This window comes from Abramis brama, assembly GCF_963993115.1.
Source record: "Abramis brama genome assembly, chromosome: 12".
Taxonomy (NCBI): domain Eukaryota; kingdom Metazoa; phylum Chordata; class Actinopteri; order Cypriniformes; family Leuciscidae; genus Abramis; species Abramis brama.
Window position 1 is genome coordinate 7,168,270 of NC_139974.1, and position 23,480 is coordinate 7,191,749.

A 23,480-nucleotide genomic window follows, 5' to 3' on the forward strand; every position below is an offset into this window, starting at 1 on the left:
TTTCCGCAGTAGTTTCAATTTTGATATTTTTAGGTCAAACCGTTCTTGTCTGTCAGTCATATAATGCAGGTCTATGGTCACTATCTGAAAGAGCATGCACAGAGAAGTCCAAATTAAACAATTCCCCATCACATTGATGGCCTAAGACACGAAACGAGCGGTTTGTGTGAAAAAATGAACAATATTTATCTCGTTTTTACCTCTTGTAAATAACCACGGCACTTTCCGGCACTTGCACAGACTAAGCCAGAACGCGCGCACGTCACACACCAGGAAGCACGCGCGCCCTCAGATCACTTGGACGTGGTTGTGTACAAGGTAAAAATTATATAAATACTGTTCGTTTTCTCACACAAACCGCTCGTTTCGTGTCTTAGGCCATCGATGTGTACTTGCGATGGGGAATTGTTTAATTTGGACTTCTCTGTGCATGCTCTTTGAGGTGGTGACCATAGACCTGCATTATATGACTGACAGACAAGAACGGTTTGACCTAAAAATATCAAAATTGAGACTACTGCGGAAACAAAGACACCTACATCTTGGATGCCCTTGAGGTAAGCTAAAACATACCAAAATTTAATTTCAAAGTGAACTATCCCTTTAAGATGATGATACAAAGGGTAACATTTTGAGAAATGTTGCCGAGCGATTGTTGCTTGGGCACTTTACTATAAAGGTATTTTGGTGCAAATCAACTGAGTGCCTGTGACAGCTGAATTTAGTTGTAGAGAATAGCCAGCCACACATGTGTACAAGTAAATTTGAAGTCACAGAGAAAATGTTTTAAGAGTAACACACTTGTAGATTTTTTTTTCTCTCCAACAAACACAACAGTTACACCTTCTCAAATTCTTCATTGCAGGTGCACAAATATACAGTGGCCCAGTAGTGCACAACACAACAAAATTTAAAAAGCAAACATTATTTCACAACACAATGAAATTAAGCCACAACAAAACTAAATTAATCCACAACACATCGGAAATGAGCCACAACACAACGGAAAATGTACAACACAACGGAAATAAGCCACAACACAACAAAATGAATAAAGACGCAACACAATGGAAATGCTCCCGACCACTAGAGGGCTCTCAGACCATGATAAAGTTAGTTTTCCATGCCACTGTTCTACAGAGTCAGCAGTCTAAAAATATATCAACACAACGATTAGTTTTAACAGTATGTAGCTGACCAGTGTATATCGACATTTATTAATTCAAAATCACCTACATGAATTATAGCTGCATATTTATACTCTAGAATGCTTTGACACACTACTACATGATCCCCAAGTGAGCGTCTACTAATTCCTCCAAGTTGTTAAAACGTATAATTTGTATTAATTAAAATTACTTTTAACATTCAATAACAGACATGTTCAATGTTATGTGTATTTAAATGTCTGAAACATAAAATAAACATTATGTGGTTGAAAACACTGCATATTAGTTGTGATGTATGACAAGCGCTGAGCGCATCCGTCTCTGGCTCAGCGCCAGCCAACGCAAAAGCAGTTTGAATCTGGCAGTTCTGAACGTCACTGAACACTCTAAATCATACTCTCAGGGTTCTAAATCTAACCCAGGGGCACAGAAATAAGAATCCAATATATGGTGCCATAACGTAATTGTAATGTAATTTACATTTTAAATTATTTTCGTTAAAAAAATATTTGATTCTGCCGACATTCGGACTTAGCCTGGAAATCCAGACCTAAATCTAAAAGATTAATGGTCTGGCGTCGACTAATGAAAATCGCCCAGCTCGAGGGGCGGCACCAAGCATGCATTTGAATATCTCACTGCACGCAATTGGATAACACTACGACCAATCACAACAATAAATAAACCCCATATGCTTAGCTACCAGCAGGGCTAACTGGTAGATTAGACTCTTGCCGTATCTGGTCGGCAAAACAGCAAAAACGTCCTTCTTGCAAAGGAACGATTCGAGCACCGTCTTCTGTTCCTCTTTTAGAGAAAAAGCCAAGTCTAACTCGTTCATTGTAGCGGCCAAAGCCGTTTCAAACAACTGGTGTTCATCCATCTTGCAATGTTAACTTATGACTTCGACGTCACAGCGCTGTCGTCGTCTGTTTAGCTCGCCTCTGGCCCGCCTATATCAGATAACCCGATGTGATTGGTGCAGCTCAGATCGAAGGGCATATTTAATGAGCATCATTACTCGACGCCAGAGTAACTCGCTGAACAAATTCAATTTTGTGCTCTCGCGAGAACTCTGGATTACCAGGGTAATTCGGACTGCCAACCAATCAGCAAACAGCAGCTGACAGCAGCTCTCATTGCTGACAATTGAACGAGAACTTGCAGAGACACTGGACCTGGATGATACAATTGAGGCTTTCAAGGCCAGGCCACGCCATCTCGCCCTTTAAGCAGCTAACAGGCACTATGTTATGACTATGTTATTGGCGATCCTGAGTTTAATGTATAGTTATATTTTATATAGTTTTATGGTTATGTGGGGCATGGTTATATGGTTATGGTTAATAATTTTGCACAGTAATCTGACAATAAATGTGGCACACCTAGATTTTCAGATGCACACCCAGAGTCTCTTTTCTGGCTACGCTACTGATTCTGGGATTACTCGTTATGTAGGTGTTTGTGCTAGCTAGACAAATATTCAAGAAAAAAAAAGACATTTGTGAGAAAATATTCTACAACTCTCATTGGATGAATTCACATACTGATTTGCGGATGAGCACATTTTTTTTTATGCGTTTTGCACCATATTCACTACAGCAACTGTAGCAAAAATTCGAGCGTGCGAGTTTCTAAATTTGTGATTTGTAGAATAGGATTTGTGCACCCGCAATGAAGAATTTGAGGTGTAACTGTTGTGTTTGTGGGAGAGAGAAAAAATCTACAAGTTTGCAACTCTTAAAACATTTTTCTCTGTGACTTCAAATTTACTGATAGCCTACCTACACAATATCAGTGGCGGCTGCTGGTCTTTCAAAGAGGGGAAGCTTATTTTTGGCCTACAATCTAAAAATTGTCCATTTATTTATACGTAAATTCTAGGTTCCTTCTCAAGAAAATGCTCTGTGACCCTGTCGTACCAATAGGCGTCTTTTCCAGTGACTTGACCAGTGTTTTCTCAATGGCCAGCAGAGTTAAATATAATTGTATAAATGTAATTATATAATAAAGGTATAAATAATAATATAATAAAGAATAATAATACTACTAATAATAATAATATATATTTTTAATTATTTTAATAATTATTTTGTAATTATTACTAATAATAATATAAAAAAGTAATAATATAATAAAGGTATAAATGTATAATTGTGTGAAATGTATTATGAAAATTGGCTAGCAATTTCGACAAGCAAATACCAAGAAATAGGTTGCAGCAGTTTGTCTTTCTACTACCGTATACTTGAAAAATCCGCGATGGGACTGAGCTCGAATAGCTTCAGCATTAGCGACTTTTTATTGTATGAAATCGCTGTCAATCAAAACGAGATGCAGTCTTTCGACAGACCCTCCAATCATCACGCGGAAGGCCGGAGTCCAGGCCAGCCCACTCCTCATTCACCCCAGAGACGCTGAGCGTCCGTGGGCGGGACATAATCGCAGCATTTATCCAATGACCGTCTAGTTTCGAAGCACTGAAAAAAACTGTTCGAAACAGGGAAATGCACTGTGACACCCAAGCGGCAACCTCCCCGTCTCTCTCTTGAAACCAACACGGAAGTGAGTTAAACTGCAATTCGTTGACTGGCCGCTTGAGGCTGTTGTCAGAAGTGAGTCAAATCTGTATCTCCCCCATGTTAAAATGCCAAATTTTACAGCAGAAAAAAACGTGTTTAAAGCCTGGTGTCTGTATGTGGATTTGGTCTATACAGCTAATTTTGCCCTTCATAACAACTGTGAGGGGGGTGAATTATTTTATAACTCGTCCGTTTAGTTGATTAATATTTAAATTTAAGGGTGTGGCCAAGCCACTTGAGTGACAGATGGATTGCCGCTGTCAGTGCTAGCCGTTTGTCTGCTGTTACTAGCCGTCACTTCACCTCAGCAATGTTAGCTGCTGAACTTGCCATCTCTGCAGTGTTTGTGCTTTTTTTCGGGATTATTATTTCATACAATTTAATACTTGGGTAACGTTACAAAGCCCACGTCTTTGGATTCCGTCGTTATCGTTCGAGAGAACAACCAGCGCTGTATTTCAGTTGTTTTCCTCTGTGAACATGCACTAATGGTTGTCTGACAATTTCGTTGCTTTTTGGGGTTTTCAAATTTAAAACGTCAATAAATGCTCGTTCGTTCTGCTCCCATGGAACAGATGGATTATAATATGCTTATGTAAGTTACCGTCAGATGAAATCATGCAGGCGTCGGCGCTTTCTCCGTCCGTGCAATAAATGCACATGAATGAGCGTGGATTTTCTAGCGCATTTACTTGCACTTCAAAGGCAATATATCTATGGTTTAACGGTTAAACCGTAACCCATTTGAGAGACGGCCAACATCAGAATTTAAAATGGACTGAATAAGCTCTCTACGAACTTGAGCGATGCCGCGCTGACGGACCATGAAAGAGTGACTGACATGTATGCACATAAATCACTGTCATACACAAACACTCTCGAAGTAATACACAGTCTCACTTGTAGCCATGTCTTTTAACTATTATAATATTTCGAAGGGCAAAAATAGGAACGTTTAATTGGCTTTACATCATCAGCTAACTCGATCACGTCGAGCTAGGTGATTTCAGATAGCCAGGCTCCTCAGCTCCACTCGCCTGTTTGTCTATTTTCTGTTATCCGGGAGTGATCAGGCGGGAAGTCGACCGGAAGTTGAAGTCGGCCGGGTGCCGACATCTTGTAGCAGAACTTCACTTGCGTTAGCATCCCATTGACTCCCATTCATTTTGGTGTCACTTTGACAGCGAATAACTTTACATCTGAGGCGTTTAAAGACTCCATTTGTCCATTATTTATTTCTAAAGATACACGACAATGTATAAAATGCTCCATTACCTTGTAGCTTATGTTATGGACCCGTAGAAGCAGTTTTTGTAAAAGTAGGCTAACGATTGCGTCACAACCACGCGACTCTCTGTCGCACACTAGAGAGATTACCGTATAGACGGGAGGAGAAGCTCGCGGGCAATCGGGGGGACGTGGAGGCAAAATGACAATATAATTAATCAGAATACCTAGCAAAATTTTCTCCTGCTCCAAGCTTATGGACAGCTCCTACTCACACTCTCCGTCTCTGCAAGATTCGGAAGGGAATGATTCAGATTTCTCTTGGCACAGCTACTAGAAGACAGACGGGTTGCTCACGTGGTCCTTGTAACGCTTTGCTCGGTTTGAGTCTGCGCGTCAGGAAAGGAAGTGCTAAGAAATCGCTGAAAATGGGCTTCACTTGTCTCAATTGAGTTCCAATGGGGTCGCTGTGTCCATTTCTTTTACTGTCTATGGGAGTGATGCAAGGCCAAGATGGCGACGGCCGGCTCCGCCCACTTTAGGCTTCAAAAATGCTCTTCAGAAACCTACGGGTGACGTCACGGACACTACGTCCATATTTTTTTACAGTCTATGGTGACACCACGTGAATGTAAGGAAATCGAGTCCGCCGACCTGCTATATGTAACTGATTCTGAACTTTTTCTAACGCATTTTTAGTCAATAAAATGTTAACACAATAGTACATATTTGACCATTAATTATTTTGACATTATAGGGGAAGCCGAGCTTCCCTTGCAGTCTTAAAGACACGTGTGGCTCTACAACTACAAATTCCGCTGTCACATGCGCTCAGTTGATTTACACCAAAATACCTTCATACTTTCCCATTGAGAATGATCAACAAATTTAGATCTGGATAATTTAGATCGGTCGTGGGCCCTGTGTCACACCTGGTTGCCCGTTGACGGCAACATTGCCCGTTACTCAGTGTATATTCACCTTAAAGTTGGCCTAGTTCAGTATTTGATGTGCTTAAACTTGGTTCTGTTCAACTTATTGTAGTTTGACAAACCCAACTAAACCAGATCACTTCCATTAGAAACCTGTTCAGCACAATCTCTCTTATATTTCTATCTCTTACCTGTGAGGATCAGATGTGTCCACAGGACTCTTTGAACGGATCAATAAATATTCTGTAGTTTAAAAAGGTTGATCGTTTCAGGCGTCCACATTGTCGTTGATCAAGTTAGTTTCACTTTCTCTGAATCTCTCTATGAAGTACCAACAGTGATGTCAGAGAGCTCCTCCTGTAGCATTTACATTTGTCCTGTAACTGGAGGAGATGCAGTTTTATGCCCCTGTTGTTCCTCCTGATGCGGCCAGTAGGGGGAGAGGCTGAATACCATTGTTTGTTTGTTTTTTGTTGTTTTTTTTGTTTGTTTTTTATTAGAATAAAGAAACAAAAGTCAACAAATATTACATTATCAACATGAAAACATGAAACGGAACATACACCAGAGGAGAGAATAATAACAATATAAAAAAAATAATAATAATAAATAAATAAATAAATAAATAACCCAGACAAAAATTACAATAATAATAATGATAGTAAAAATACAAGAAAAGATAAGCAAATAAATGAAGGAGATACAATCAATTAGAGCATGTTAGGATAGTGCAATGAGACAAAATTAAAGGAGATTTTGAAGAGAGCACAACAAGACAATGTTTTCCTTGCTTTGTTCTTCTCTGAAACAGAAAGCGTTTGAAGGTATTGATGGAATTCGTTGAGAAAAACTTTGAATAATGGCTTATGATTGGAAAATTTACATTTATGAATATGAAATTTTGCTAGGAGAAGTAAAAGATTTATAAAGTAAAATTCTTTCTCAAAGTTTTTCTCCGTATTAATAAAACCAAATATAACATGTTTCCAAAATAAGGAAAAATGAGGGTACACAAAATCAATAATATATCTGCAAAAGTTCTTCCAAAACATTTTGGTATAGCTACAGTCCCAAAACAAGTGTACAGTAGTTTCATCTTGTGCATTACAGAAATCACATTTTATATCAATGTCAGGTTTAAACTTTTTTAGGTAACTTTTCACTGGATAGAATCTATGAATTAATTTAAATGAGACTTCTCTGACTTTATTTGCTGAATACCATTGTGTACAGAGCGGACTTGAGCATGCGGCGTCAATAGCTGAGAAAACCCGCGTAATTTAAAAATGAATACTGTTATTATGTCACGAAATGTAGTTTTTAAGAGTTTTTCAGGCGAGAATTTGTTTATTTAAATCTTAAATATGGGGTTTATTTATAAAGATGGCGCCTACATTTGAAAAATGGATTGTGAGATTCACCCTCTTATACTGTCTATGGATTCACCGGGCGCTCAGCGCTGATCAACCCTACCCAGAACAGCCTTACCTCGGTGGCAGTGGCGGTTCTAGACCACAGTAACTGGGGGGGCCAGGCAGGGGCCACTTGTGCTTTTAGGGAGCACACCTTTAACATTCATCTTAACCTATTTTCAGTATTATTTCAAGTCATTTTTCACCATGTCATGCATGACTGCAATCTCTAGAAAAAGCTAATAAGTTATATTAGCTAAGCTAATAAAACAATTTCAATTCAAATGAATGTTTCATTATGTTTAATTGTAGTGTGATATAATGATCAATAATAACACATTTTTAGCATCTAAGCACATCTAGGCACTTTTTTACACCTGGGGTGGGCGATATGGCAATAATATCATATCACAATTTTTTTTTTTTCAGGAAAATCACGATTTTATCACAATTCTTTTTTCATGTTGGTTTTACTATTTTGCATGTGACTGAGCATTACAGCCAAACTAATGCCTTATTTTAAAAGCAAAGCCTTATAGGTAACAAAATATAGGTAACAAAATATAAAATAAAAAAGAATGGCAGACATTTAGGCCAAAGTGGTCTTTGTTATTAAAAATTAAGAACAGAGATAAATATTACACATACACAACTTAATATACAAATGAAATAAACAGTGCTTTATTTTTTCAGCTATAGGTGTATTTAACAGTAGAATTGAAGAAAGTAATTAAATGAACAAATATGAAAATAAAACACAACAGACTTAAAGTTCTCAGTCAACAGCAGTGAATGATTTCCTCTGTGTGTTTTGTTGTTTTATTAACATTAAAGGGATAGTTCTCCCCCAAAAAAGTAATAATTTACACTCTTACGTTCACTGTAAAAAATTTGCTGTAGTTATGCAGCTGTTTGCCAGTAACTTACTGTAGATTTAAATTGATGTTATTTACTGGCAACAGTTTGTTCAAAGTTAAATGAACATTAAACATTAACAAGTCTTTGTCTTTACAGAATAAAATTATAAAATAACAATCTAATGCAAAGCATTCTGGGAACCAGAAATCTTCATCAACCTTTTTCTGTTTTTTTTTTCCTTCAGATTTTGGTTCCCAGAATGCTTTGCATTAGATTGTTATTTTAGTTTTATTCTGTAAAGATAAAGACTTGTTAATGTTTAATGTTCATTTAATGTTGAACAAATTGTTGCCAGTAAATAACATCAATTTAAATCTACAGTAAGTTACTGGCAAGCAGCTGCCAGTAATACTGTAATTTCTACAGTTTTTTCTAACAGTGTTGTTTTAAACCTGAATAAGTTTCTTTCTTCTGTTGAAAATAAACGTTATTTGAAAGAATGTGAGTAACCAAACAGATGATGTACCCCTGTGACTTCCATAGTATATTTTTTTCCTACTATGTATGGAAGTCAATGGGGACCAGCAACTGTTTGGTTTTGGGTGAACTATCTCTTTAAGGACAAGCGGCAGCATGTTTATTATTAGGGCTACTGTCTCTTTAAGAACTGCACGCGACACGTCTAATATACACGCATATGACAAGCAGATTTTAATGAATTTTCTCTGTTTGCTTTCACTTTAGACATAACCAACTTTGTATGGGATTAATATCCTGCCATGATTCAAAACTGAAAATAAAGTTCTGAAAGATTGAAACTAAGTGTTCGAAAACTCAAAATCTTACAAAAAAAAGTTTTGCAAGATCGAAAAATAAGTTTTGTAAGCTTGCAAAATGTAAAAAAAATAAAAAATATCTCTGCAAACATTATGTTGTTTTTGAGATTTCCTTCTTCAGAACTGCAACATTTTTTTACGATGTTGCGCAAACAATTTTTCAGTTTCAAATTTGTCAGTGTTCTCCCACTGTATTAGTTTGTTTTCCAGGTTTGAAACCTTGTAAATGGTGATCTGAAAACTGGTGTGCGAATGTGTGAAAAAAAGTTTTGAAACTCTGAAAACAGAGTTTTGCAGGCTTGCAAAGTGGTAAAAAAAATTAAATCTCTGCAAACATAATATTGTGTTTGAGTTTTCCTTCTTCAGAAGTGCAACACTCTTTTTTTACGGTGTTGTGCAATCATTTTTTCAGAGTTTCGAATTTGTCACTGTTCTCCCAGTGTATAGTTTGTTTTCCAGGTTTGAAACCTTGTAAATGGTGATCTGAAAACTGGTGTGCGAATAGGTGAAAAAAAGTTTTGAAACTCTGAAAACTGAGGTTCGAAAGGGCGCAACTTATTACATTACATTTGCACTCCTATTGCAGACTATTTTTTCAGAGCTGAGTTTACAACACCCACTTTGCGGAGATATGCCACACAGTTTCGAGCTTGCGACTCACGTGATTTGTGGCAGCGTTGTCACGCAGCTCTGCTCTGAAACTCTGAAACTCAGACTGAGCGAAAATGAAGCTTCGCAACTTCGCAACTTCGCAAAAGCCTGGAGGGAGGGCCTTCTGCTCTTGGCCAATGTTTTGCTGTCTGCTGACGTACAGTCCAATCACAAGTCGTATTTACTGGAAAGGTGGGATTGACCGCCTGCTCCGCCAATGACGAAATTCTCACTCTCGAAATTCTCATGCTCACTCGCCTCACACACAGTCTATGCTCACACAGCGAGCGACTTACTTTCCTCAGCTGGCGACTCACTTTCCTCAGCTGGCGACTCACTCTCCTCACACAGCGAGCGACTCACTTTCCTCAGCTGGCGACTCACTCTCCTCACACAGCGAGCGACTCACTTTCCTCAGCTGGCAAATCATTCTCCTCACACAGCGAGCGACTCAGTCATGTACATTGGGCTAATATTATAATAAAATCTCAAGTACTGTATTGGTGCAATAACTAACTTCAGTAAACTGTTCAATTGTTGTGTTGTAAAAGTCATTTATTCTGAACCAATAATCTTAAATTGATTCTCATTGCATTTTTTTTTAACATTTATAAAGGCAATTTCCCCCTAACTGTCATCTTTCAAGTCAAATTCTATACATTTTAAGTCACTATATTAGCCTACTTTTACCAATCAAATTGACTAGTATCAACAAAAAGAAATTGTTCCCACTGCAGAGAAAACAGAATCTGCATCAGAGGTGGCATTTATAAAAAGTTTAATATGCAAAACAAGCATAAAAAAAAAAAAAACCCTCAAATATTCAACATGAATGCATGGGGCAAAAATATAAAAATATTTAGTGTATATTATGTGTATTTTATGTTTGTTTAAGGACTGCTGCTGGCCAATAAAAAAGCCAATAAAACTTATGAATACAATTGTAGTTAAAAAACAAATAATAATCATAAAACATAATGGGGCATTCATGTTGAATATTCTTTTGAATGGTGTTATCAAATAATAATCTGTTATAATCTGATTGTAATTTATAGGCCTACAGTTAACTAATGTGATCTTTACAAAAACATAATGGTGTAACTTTGAAATGTGTTTTACCTATTTTGATACCAATGTGAATCAGCAAAAATGGAAACGTCACTTTTTCAGAATATTCTATTTTAAAGATAATTTATAAAATAAACTTTTTAAAAAGCCGTGCATCCTGTTAGCGTATCCTGTGCGCTTTCGTCATTGGCGGAGCAGGCGGTCAATCCCACCTTTCCAGTAAATACGACTTGTGATTGGACTGTACGTCAGCAGACAGCAAAGCATTGGCCAAGAGCAGAAGGCCCTCCCTCCAGGCTTTTTTTAAGTTGCGAAGTTGCGAAGCTTCATTTTCGCTCAGTCTGAGTTTCAGAGTTTCAGAGCAGAGCTGCGTGACAACGCTGCCACAAATCACGTGAGTCGCAAGCTCGCAACTGTGAGGGCATATCTCCGCAAAGTGGGTGTTGTAAACTCAGCTCTGAAAAAATAGTCTGCAATAGGAGTGCAAATGTAATGTAATGTAATAAGTTGCGCCCTTTCGAACCTCAGTTTTCAGAGTTTCAAAACTTTTTTTCACCTATTCGCACACCAGTTTTCAGATCACCATTTACAAGGTTTCAAATCTGGAAAACAAACTATACACTGGGAGAACAGTGACAAATTCGAAACTCTGAAAAAATGATTGCACAACACCGTAAAAAAAGAGTGTTGCACTTCTGAAGAAGGAAAACTCAAACACAATATTATGTTTGCAGAGATTTAATTTTTTTTTACCACTTTGCAAGCCTGCAAAACTCTGTTTTCAGAGTTTCAAAACTTTTTTTCACACATTCGCACACCAGTTTTCAGATCACCATTTACAAGGTTTCAAACCTGGAAAACAAACTAATACAGTGGGAGAACACTGACAAATTTGAAACTCTGAAAAATTGTTTGCGCAACATCGTAAAAAAATGTTGCACTTCTGAAGAAGGAAATCTCAAAAACAACAATGTTTGCAGAGATATTTTTTATTTTTTTTACATTTTGCAAGCTTACAAAACTTATTTTTCGATCTTGCAAAACTTTTTTTTGTAAGATTTTGAGTTTTCGAACACTTAGTTTCAACCTTTCAGAACTTTATTTTCAGTTTTGAATCATGGCAGGATATTAATCCCATACAGCCCTGGCTGCTTTTAGGGCCTTTTTATAGTGTGACATACTGTCTTTCCACGCGATTCTAAAGACCTCTAAATTAATTTGTTTCCATTTACGCTCTAAATTACGAGTTTCTCTCTTGATAACATGCGTAGCACTGTTGTACCATGGTGCTTTAGTTTTCTCTCTAACCTTTTTTAATCTAATTAGTGCAACAATGTCTAATGTACTAGAGAAAATGGTGCTCATAGTGCTAGTCATTTCTTCTAGTTCATCTGTTTGTTTGGGTTCACTGAGCAGCTGATATAGATCAGGTAAGCTATTTGAGAATCTATCTATAGTAGTTGGAAGGATTGTTCTGCCTGGTCGATAACGTGGCGCAACATGACAAATTTCAGCAGTACGTAGTATGCAAGTTACCATGTAATGATCAGTGACTTCATCACTTTGCGGTATAATATCTATATCGGTTGGATTGGTTCCATGTGATATAATTAAATCTAGCGTATGATTAAGCCGATGAGTGGGACCAGTGACGTTTTGCTTGACCCCAAAGGAGTTTAATAAATCTGTAAACGCAGCCCCTAACGCATCATTTGTGTTATCTACGTGTATGTTAAAATCTCCAACAATTAATGCTTTATCGACATTGACCAATAGATCTGAGAGAAAGTCTGCGAACTCTTTTAGGAAATCAGCATAGGGTCCTGGAGGTCTATATACAGTAGCCAAGGCTAGAGATAATAGGGATTTCTTTCTTACATCTAAGAGCGTAATATTTAGCACAAGTACTTCAAACAAAATAAACCTGTGACCTGTTTTCTGAGTAACGTTAAGAATATCTCTATAGATTGTTGCAACACTGCAGCCACGACCAATCAGACGGGGCTCATGCTTATAACAGTATCCTGGTGGAGTAGACTCATTAAGACTGAAATAATCATTTGGTTTAAGCCAGGTTTCAGTAAGGCAAAGTACATCGAAACTATTATCTGTGACCATTTCATTTATAATAACCACCTTAGGTGTGAGCAATCTAATGTTTAGAAGACCTAGCTTTATAAATTGTTTTTGTTCGCTAATATTGAGAATTTCTGGCTTAATCACAATTAGATTTTTTCTAGATCCTACAGTAGATTTAATTTTTGACCTCACTAAACGAGGAATAGACACAGTTTCTATATAATGTTCTACATTGGTACTTATATCAATTAAGTTGGGACAGCAAAGACTGTGATTTGGACTTTGACTTACTAGTCATATGGTGTGTAACGTCTTGGAGATGTTATCTGACAGAAGAGCCGCTCCGATTCTGCTGGGGTGAAGGCCATCAGCACGGAAGAGCCTAGGTCGCTCCCAGAACAGATTCCAATTATTTACAAAGAGCAGTCTCTGTTCATTACACCATGACATTAGCCATTCATTTAGAGCAAATAATCTACTGAACCTTTCATGTCCTAGTCGGTACGTGGGAAGCGGTCCAGACACGATGATCGTTGTTTCAGGCGATGTGCTGCGTACCGTCTCGATCAGGCTCCTGTAGTCCTTCTTCAGAACCTCCGTCTGCCGCAGCCTGATGTCGTTCGTTCCCGCATGCAGCACGACAGCTCCGATGCGCTTGTCACCATTCAGGATCCCGGGAACCTGCGCAGCTACATCGAGAACACGAACACCAGGAAAGCAGTGAGTGCGCACCTTACCTTTACCTGAGGTAGCGTGGACATGCCGGACGATGGAACTGCCGATGATCACAGCGTCGCGTTCCGTCTCGCGTAGAGGGGAGAAGCAGTTCCGGGTGGAGATCTCGAAGGCCGGGAGGGGTGGAGAGGTCCTTGCTCTGGTCCTGGCTCGCGTCTTCCACTGTGGAATCACCCAGGGTCCATGGTGTTGTGTCGGTGCTGGAGTGAATGAAACCAGAGATGATCGCGTCCTGGGTGCTCGGGTGCTGTGCAGAGAAACACACGGAGTAGACGAGGTCAGAGTAAAAAAATTACTAACCACTGACTTGTGAGCATCGGTGCATGATCAAGCGCGGATCGCCGATCTCGCAGCTCGCCTTGCCTCTCTAGTAGGTCGCAGATCTGCTTCTCCACGGACTCAAGCTCTAACTGCACAGAATGCAGCTCGAACGTGTCCTCACCTGCACTCAAAGGTAACGTTAGACACACATCCGATATATTCGCCATTATAGCAGATGTGCTATAATGGCGAATTATAGGTTTCAGTGATACGGGTGTAAATAAGACGATCGATAGGCGAGACCACGCGTGCAATGCTAGCGGGCTAAGGCTAGTAGCGGAAGTTCGGAAAGTTAGATATAAGTAGCGATATCAAAGCAATCTGATTGTTTTTTATAAAGAATAGTATCAGAGATATGTTCACACGCTTGTAAGATTTGAAAATTTTGATTTATAAATAAATGTGAAAGAAGAAAATCAAGGATTAGGAATCAATTTGACGGAGCTCCATACACAAACAAAAAAACGTTTAGTCGTGAGTTAGACATGATTAAACCTGGTTCTGTTCAACTTATTCCTGTTTGACATTAACCTACTAAACCAAATCACTTCCATTAGAAACCTGTTCAGCACAATCTCTCTTATATTTCTATCTCTTACCTGTGAGGATCAGATGTGTCCACAAGACTCTTTGAACGGATCAATAAATAATCTGTTGTTTAAAGAGGTTGATCGTTTCAGGCGTCCATATTGTTGTTTATCAAGTTAGTGTTATTTTCTCTGAATCTCTCTCCGAACTACAGTGAGATCATAGTCCAAATCTATCAGTTTTAAGAACAAAGTCTGCACATAAAATCAGACTGACATAGCACTCTGGCTTAGCTTTATGTAAAGCAGATATGTAGATCCTCAAACTATCGTAAAACTTCTAGCACCAGGAGATTTTAAAAGTTTAAGTTCCCTTTGACAGAACTGTTTTGCTTTATTTGAAATGGTTCATACAGCAATGCCAGACAAATGCATTGTTATACAAAGCATGTGTATGCTCATCAAGCTATTGTAGTAATTTGAGAAGAGATTCTATAGAGAAATTAGAGATTTATAAACACATACAAATATGCATGTTGAGTCCTTTCTATATTTTAGTCTTGCATCACACACACAGAAAGAAGCAGTAATTTCCAAAGGAGATCATTCTCAAATATATCTGTTTCAGGTGAGGTAATCATGGTTAATTTTGGACGCAATAAAACAGAAACAACAATTAAACAATTAAAAGTACAAAAAATGATGTCTTTATTCAGATGCTGTAATAACTTTAATGTAAATCTGCACCAACAAATGATTTTCATCCTTTGAGTAAGAACACATCTTTTTAAACATTAATTACATGAAGCATTATTTTAGTCAAGTATTTCATATTAGGGGTATACATTCATTTATTGTGTTTGACAGGTGTGATGATCAGTGGAGTTGAGTTTTTACCTCCATCATTAAGGCACGGGCTAAACAATGGATAGAGTTTCCCAGTGAAAGACTGATCAGTGAAAGAGTAGATATGAGAGCTGGACTCCACATCATAAAAGGAGACCAGACCCTCCTCATAATCCACAAACACACCGACCCGCTGCGGCTTCACTCTCACACACAGAGAGACAGAGGGATCATCACAGGCTTCATATTCATTCCCATTCCTCAGCCACACAATCCAGTATCCATTACTGGGAGTCAGTGGGATCAATCCCTTCCTGTTAATAAACTCACTGGCCACTCCTAAATCCCATTTAGTCTTTCCCTTCACCTGCACCTCAAAATAAAATCTCCCTGAGGAGAATCCCTCCTTTCCCAGGACATTTGCACATTTATCAAATCTCTCTGGTTTGTCTGGGAGTTTCTGTCTAATGTCTCCATGTCTCACTTGTTTTCCATCATCAGACAGGATGAGTTTTGGATGAGCTGTATCAGGATCCAGAGTCACATCCACTGAGAAAACAGAGAATATGAATCACAACTTAATACAGATATTTAGTGATGATGTTTGTAATATGTAATCAGTGTTTAATCATACTGTCGGTCAGTGATGAAGTTGTGAGTATCTGAATGTAATCTAGTGTAGTGCAGACAGCACACTGTACCTGCATACTGCTGTATCCTCTTAAGTTCTGTAGAGACTAATGACAATAAAACACCATCAGATCTTTGACATGTTTATGTGTGGAATTATAGACAAGATTTAAGGTTATATTTAAAGAATTGTGTACAACATCATGTTTTATCTGATCATTGTGTGTGTTTGTTTAGCACTGCTAAGCTGTTGGAGCTTCAGGCCTTTTATTACACATCCCTCTTCTCGTGAAGATCAAATCTGCTTCTTAAACACATGATGTCTATTAATAAGATTTTCTGCTTTTGTGGTTTTGGTGAAATATTTTAAATTATTCTCTGCTAAATTGATTTGTACACAACTGTTACCATGACAACTGCAGCATCCTCAGAAAACACAGAGGAGCGCTTGAGTAACTACTAACTCTCGTCTCTCATTTATTGTCAAGGTTAGTTAAATTCATTCCATTTTCACAATGTAATTTACAAGCTTTAATGTCAACAAATTTTTTTCAGTTGATTATCTATTTTATTAATAATTTTATGATTATGTCATAAAGAAGTCCATTAGTGTATCGAGTCATTTACGTGATACTTTCCTGAGTTTAGCCAGTTGTGTGAAAGAATTAGAGCATTTGTGTACATATTGTTAGATTTTCTTTATTTATTTACTTATTGATTGTGATTTGATTAAAGTATTTATATGTATTTATATATATTTCAGTGCATTTATGAATATTGTGATTTAAATGTCTTAAAGACTTTTTACTATATAAAACAGGGCAGCAACTTTTGAGTTCAGCTAGGAGTGAGAATTGGGGGAAGGGATTCGATTTCAATATCCATTTAATATAACGTTACCCTGGAAATCCAGAGTTATTGCGAGAGCACAAGGTGAATTTGCTCAGCGAGTTTACTCTGGGGTCGAGTAATGATGCTCATTAAATATGCTGCACCAATCACATCGGGTTATCTGATATAGGCGGGCCAGAGGCGAGCTAAACAGATGACGACAGTGCTAGTCATTAGTAAACATTGCAAGATGGCTATGCATGAACACCAGTTGTTTGAAACGGCTTTGTCCGCTACAATGAACGAGTTAGACTTGGCTTTTTATCTAAAAGAGGAACAGAAGACGGCGCTCGAATCGTTCCTTTGCAAGAAGGACGTTTTTGCTGTTTTGCCGACCGGATCCGGCAAGAGTCTAATCTACCAATTAGCTCCGCTGGTAGCTAAGCGTATGGGGCTTGTTGTGATTGGTCATAGTGTTATCCAATTGCGTGCAGTGAGATATTCAAATGCATGCTTGGTGCCGCCCCTCGAGCTGGCCGATTTTCATTAGTCGATGCCAGACCATTAATCTTTCAGTTGAAGGTCTGGATTTCCAGGGTATATTTAATATAGATATATACATGGATGTATATAGTCCAGTTTCATTTTATATACAAATAAAGTTATATATAAATAAAAATATAATTATTAATTAATATGTAATATAGTGCTTTTTTACTCCTCTCTGGAGTACATTTTCTTGCCAGCTATAGTTTATGGACATTGAATGGCTTTTCTGAGGTAAATGTTATGTGACATTATTTGATTGAGCAATGCATGAGACATGATCCATTTCAGTAAGTTGTACTGGTTCTTTCAACACCCTCTGATGTTCATTCATGTTTATTTTGTACTGTAACTAGTAATAAAGGGGAAGAGATGATCAGTTCATGTGCCGCTTGAACTAAGGCGATAGCAATACGTCACGCGTATATTTGAAAGCTAAGACTTTGTTTCATATAAAAAAGTAACCTGCTCTTTTCTTGTCTGTTCATGTCCTCTTTTTTCACTGTGTGAGAATATGGATGTGCGAGTAAATGCTTGAGAACAGTATCAATTGTGTAAGTCTCACTCTGAATGCCTGAGTTGTCAGCCCTGATAAAAAGATGATAAATATATGTATCTGTACGGTGTATTTGATATTGCTGTACCAGTTTGCGTGAGTTTCTCCTGTAGAGAGTCCTGCAGTTTAGTCAGAGCTCTCCTCAGAGTCTCCAGACTCTCATCAGTCTTCACACTGATCTCAGACCAGTTCCTGGTGTTTCTAGAGCTGCACAGGGATGAGTAAATCTACAGCAGGAGAGAGGAGAAATCCTTCAGCATGGGGAGTGTTATGGTGTCATATACTGCATTATCATTGATCAGAGAGATGTTGACTGACCTGTAGGAGGTGGAGGTGATCTTCAGTGTGTGAGAGCTGCTCCAGCTCAGTGTTTCTCATCTTTAGCTCAGTGATCTCCTGCTCCAGCTCTTCAATGAGCTCTTCCTCCTGTTTCTCTGCTGCTTTCTGCTGCTCCTCCATCATCTCCAGCAGTTCAGTCTGACACCTCTCAATGGAGCGGATGAGATCAGTGAAGAGCTCCACACGGGCTGCTTTCTCCTTCTCTGTGTTTCTCTGATCAACCAGAACAAACACATTATTAGTGGCGTTTGTTAAGACAAGAATCAATGTTACTACTTATACTTCATTGTATCATGTGCAATTACTTTAAGTGATCAAAGTAAAAAAGAATAAAAATGCAGCACATAATCATGATTGTGATATATCGCTTTTATACAGCAATTCACTAAACACAAATTGAATATTCGGTAACTTAGACACAATATTGACAGTTTTGTCTATTTTTGCTTTGCCAGTTTTGTAACTTACAAACAAAACTGCAGCAGAAACAATTGTTGAACATCTGAGCAACACATACAGGACTGTATCCATGTTTTTTTTCGCTCTTTTGTTTAAACAAGGATTAAACCAAATCAATTAAGATGATTCTCTCAAAAAGATTTTCTATCAAAGATTCTCTCATTTGTCACCACCTACTGGTGAAACGATGTAACTTGTAGAAAGAGTCACTGTAAAACACAGACTGACAGACAGTCCGGAACAAACACAGACAAGTGAAGATACAAACACAGTGAAAAGTCCCCTGAACTTACTGATGTAAATATTTAAGAAAACTGAATTACATAATTTAACTCACTTTTCTGACTTCTGCTGAGTGTTTGACGTCTTGAATCTTCTTGATTCTGTCCTGGATCATCTGCTGTGTGTCTTTCTGTGTCTTCATCAGTTGAGTCTATAGACAGAGAACAACACAGACACAGTTATAATAACAGAGATTTACTGTCTTCTGAGGAAATATGCACCATTGTTTTCATAATAAGCTTTTATTTCACATGATTAAATAATATGTTTTCTCTTGATTTGAACCCTTAAAGTAGCTAGTAACTTTTACCTTCTTCTCTTCACTCTCCTCTTCTAAAGAAACAGTGTAGTGGTTCTTGTGATCTCCGTCAGTGCAGGACAGACACACGATGGTCTCACACACATATATCTGATCATGTCTACAGAACAGCTCCAGAGGTCTGCCATGTTTCTGGCACATATAGTCCTCCAGATTACTCACAGGATTGATCAGTTTGTGTTTCTTTAAACCTGACACTCTCAAATGAGGCTCCAGGTGAGTTTCACAGTAAGAGCTCTGACACACCAGACACGACTTCAGGGCTTTCAGCTTTCTTTCCTCACAGACGTCACACAGAACTTCAGGTTTTTTCTCAGGACTTTTCTTTTTATAGTGATCTACGAGCTCTCGGAGTGTGGTGTTAATCTTGAGATCAGGTCTGTGCTTGAATGTTTCTTTACAATATGGACAGTTGCAGGTCTGGCTGTTGACCCAGCACTTATTCAGACAGGTCTTGCAGAAGTTGTGTCCACATGGAGTGGTGACTGGATCAGTGAACACGTCCAGACATATAGAGCACTGAAGCTCCTCAGTCAGTGGACCGCTAGAGGAAGACATCACTGGAGAGAGAAATGATGAAGATAAATCACCTGCACAACTCAAATATATTAGAGATCATGTACAGTCAGCTGGTCATTACTGCTAAATGAACGCAGCAAAGCTGATCAGAACCCTAATGTGAAGCTCATTACACGAACACTTACTGTACCAAATAAATAAATACATGGAGCAATATTGATTTTAATAATGATAATGATTTTGCTGTACACTCCTGAACTGTATATTAAATATTATATGAGAAGAGTGAAAGTTATTCATGCACTGATTCATTCTTCTTGTTTTTTTATTTTTTATTTATTGACTTACATGGAGGTGTAGCCTCAATACTCCGTCTCCTGTTTTTTTTTGCTTTTGTTGATGTTGATGAAGATTCTGCCATCCTTCCCCCTTCTTCAAACCTTGTCAAGAAAAAAAAACGTATTTCACAGTAAATTATGACCAATGATTTGCTCCTTGAAATATTGAGTGTTCATTTGGTCAGTGATGTTTAAATTAAATTTGCATAGTCAGATTGTGGATTACTTATTTGTGTAATTTAAAAATAGATCATTTTACGGAGCAGTATTTTCGGCTGCAGTGAGTAACAGATTTGTGTTCGGTCTGTCTGACTGCAGGTCATTTACTTCCAGTTTCTTTAAGGCCAGATTCAAAGTTCAGCACGAGATCTACTTACGATTAGCAAATTACAGAATAGCCCACAGAAACAGCTGGACTATTTCCATAATGACCAACACAATCATTTAAATAGGCTACTATCCTCCCATAAATTTTGCATCTGAAAGGGAAACTTTTTCACTGCGTGTCTTTAGTAGCCTAAATCCTGACAATATTTTGTAACGCCAAAAGAGGGTTTGCATGGGCGCAAGCTGTTAGTAAATCTGTTTTAGTCTTATGGAAATGATCTGTTCTTTAGTATGGTCGTCGTCAGTAGCCAAGAATCACATGCAGAATTTCCCACTTGTATCTGCGCTTTTATGGGATTGCGCTCTCAAACTAGAACTCCCAATCTTCTTGGCCCTTTAAACAGTGACAAATTGACAGAAACACCAACCTTTGCGTTACAACCAGTCAAATGACATAAATACAATTCTGAAAGGTCTACCATTTCAGTGCAGTAAACAACTAAAGTAGTTAAGTATTTGATATGATTAAACCTGGTTCTGTTCAACTTATTCCAGTTTGACATAAACCTACTAAACCAGATCACTTCCATTAGAAACCTGTTCAGCACAATCTCTCTTATATTTCTATCTCTTACCTGTGAGGATCAGATGTGTCCACAAGACTCTTTGAACGGATCAATAAATATTCTGTTGTTTAAAGAGGTTGATCGTCCATATTGTCGTTGATCAAGTTAGTGTTGTTTTCTCTGAATCTCTAAATAAGGTCATAGTCCAATGTATCTGCAGTTTCCAGAACAAAGGTTGCACATAAAATCATCTGCTAGAGAGATAGACTGAAATACTCTGGCTAATTGTTTTACAACAGATATGTGGATTGTGAAACTTAGGACCTGTTCAAAGTATGGTTCATGTGGCAATGCCAGAGAAATGCATTATTATACAAATCATTTGTATACTCGTCTGAGTATCTGCAAGCTATTGTAGAAAATATAGCCTATATTAAAAATTAATATATTAAAAATATGACCTTTTGAGTCCTTTCTATATTTTAGTCTTGCATCACACAGAAAGAAGCAGTCATCTCCAAAAGTCTCCAGTAGAGGCCGCCATTCTCTCACAATGACTGCTGTGATCAGCGTTATTGTTATGTGTGTGTGTATTAATACTGTTATTCTCCATTGTGCCTGCAGGTGGCGCTGCCACTTGTAATTGTTAGTTGTTGAGTAAGTAGAGAATGTTGGCTGTTATTTTAACATGGTTTACACCCAAGTGTTTTCTACATGTTGATATTGAGAGACACAACAGTTATGTCAGATGTGCTGCGTGGTGTGGACTGTGCTGGACTGGTGATTGTCTGGGTTTCTTGTTTTTATTTTTTTAATACATAATTTTATATGTTTTATTTTTAATAACAAGTAGTTATTTGTAGTTTAGTACACACATAGTTTGGCAAATAATAATTATTCTAATTTGCTTTATGAATATCCAGTAAATTGGCAAATGGTTATTCCACTTTTTATAGTCTTGATAATAGATAAAAAAAACAATTAAAAAAAAACATTTGCATATCCACCTATGATGTCCACACTATTGATTTTCTGCATCATCCTGTGGCTTGAAACATTCTGAACGCTGGATTTGTCAATATTATATATAGGCCTACGTTTTTGTTCCCTGTAAGATTTCACTTATAGGACGTTTTTATTCTGTAGTTTATTCTTAGATTTTTTTTATATTTTGAATATTTTATGCTTTAAAGTAGTGTACACTATAGGATTTGTTCATTCAGGTCAATCCTTCATAGCCGCTAATGTTTAGCTAATGAATCACAAATCTGAGCTTTTGACATATTCTTTCACATCTCTGTGCCTGAGAATGGCTGAATGACTTTGTATTGTATATATGGCAGTGTCTACTAGTTTATTTGTTCTATTTGATAGCAAGGTTTAATGACAGTCATACAAGATAAAATCAAGATGGCAGAAAAATGCCAGCATTGTTTTCTTCAGAGATGTGATTCATTCATCAGTTTGTTTGGTGAGCTTACTTGCATCCATATGCGGAAAATAAAGTCATGACTCATGAGTCGATTTGAGTCACATCAGTCCATCCTGAAGGCCAGTGAGAGCACAGGGTAGATACACATGTAATGATTGTGATGACGTGCAGATAGTGAGTATGTCCTGGTTTGATACTGATAACTGAAGATGCAGGCAGTATTTCCAGCTGTGTGACAGTGAACTGTGCATGAGTGTTTACCGAGATTTTACAGAAGAAGAAAAAAACGTTCGATTTTTTTAGACAATTGCAAAATTCCAACGACAGAGATAAGAGATGAGAATCCATGTTTAAAAAATTCTCTACACCACAGCATTTCTGATTACTGAAAATTACTGTGATTAGGATCAATATTATCTGCAGGGGAAACTTCGGTACATCCCCTTCATAGTGAGCTCAGGAAGATAAGCATGCTGTGCTAGAACAATAACGTCTAAGACTGTAAATGTAGGTGTTGTTACTGGCTCTTAGACCAAAAGACTGATGTTTACTGTTTGATATTTGACCATTTTACATGAGTTTTCACTTGCAGGATATGTAGAGTCACAAAAACTGAGTAAATGAAAGCAATTAATATGCATTTACATACAAAACTTAATTTGCAAAACAGTAGTTTAGACTAGCTAAAGTGTGGGACATTTTTAAGGTAGCAGACAGTTCAGTTCAATACCACTGTGGCATTTTTTTTATCATATTTGAGAGTTCTGTCTGTCAGCACATGAGCCTAATAGTAAATGAAAAAAATTGAAGATGGATTTCATAGTTTTGGGGAAGTCCAATGACCATGTGCACTAGAGACATGGTCTCTCTCATGACGTCTCTGTCTGAACCACTGAAACTCTAGAAAAATGATGGATCATTACTCCAGTGCATGACGGCTGTCTCTCCTGAAAGAAGCACATCACATGATAATCATAATAAAGTATTCTAAATGAAGTCTGGAAAATGACTCGCATATGCTGTTTTCCCTCTCATAAAAGCTAGTTCCTCTGAAATCCTCTTTCACCTCCCCCAAAAGGCCACATCCTCTGAT

At 37.8% G+C, this 23,480-nt stretch overlaps 1 protein-coding gene across 1 annotated transcript in view; it reads right to left on the reverse strand.

The window, feature by feature from the left end:
• The window catches only part of LOC311093813 (uncharacterized protein), a 30,691-nt gene extending 9,384 nt beyond the window's left edge, over positions 1 to 21,307 (reverse strand). Inside the window, exons 1-10 of the mRNA XM_084131407.1 lie at positions 21,025 to 21,307; positions 20,073 to 20,164; positions 19,197 to 19,765; positions 18,942 to 19,037; positions 18,125 to 18,358; positions 17,895 to 18,033; positions 15,945 to 15,980; positions 15,247 to 15,792; positions 13,857 to 13,991; positions 13,558 to 13,749 (exon numbers count right to left, since the gene is read on the reverse strand). Of these exons, the coding sequence (XP_083987533.1) occupies positions 13,558 to 13,749; positions 13,857 to 13,991; positions 15,247 to 15,792; positions 15,945 to 15,980; positions 17,895 to 18,033; positions 18,125 to 18,358; positions 18,942 to 19,037; positions 19,197 to 19,765; positions 20,073 to 20,145 (2,020 nt within the window). The 5' untranslated portion in view covers positions 20,146 to 20,164; positions 21,025 to 21,307. The remainder of the gene's footprint in view (positions 1 to 13,557; positions 13,750 to 13,856; positions 13,992 to 15,246; positions 15,793 to 15,944; positions 15,981 to 17,894; positions 18,034 to 18,124; positions 18,359 to 18,941; positions 19,038 to 19,196; positions 19,766 to 20,072; positions 20,165 to 21,024) is intronic.
• Between the last annotated feature and the right edge of the window lie 2,173 nt (positions 21,308 to 23,480).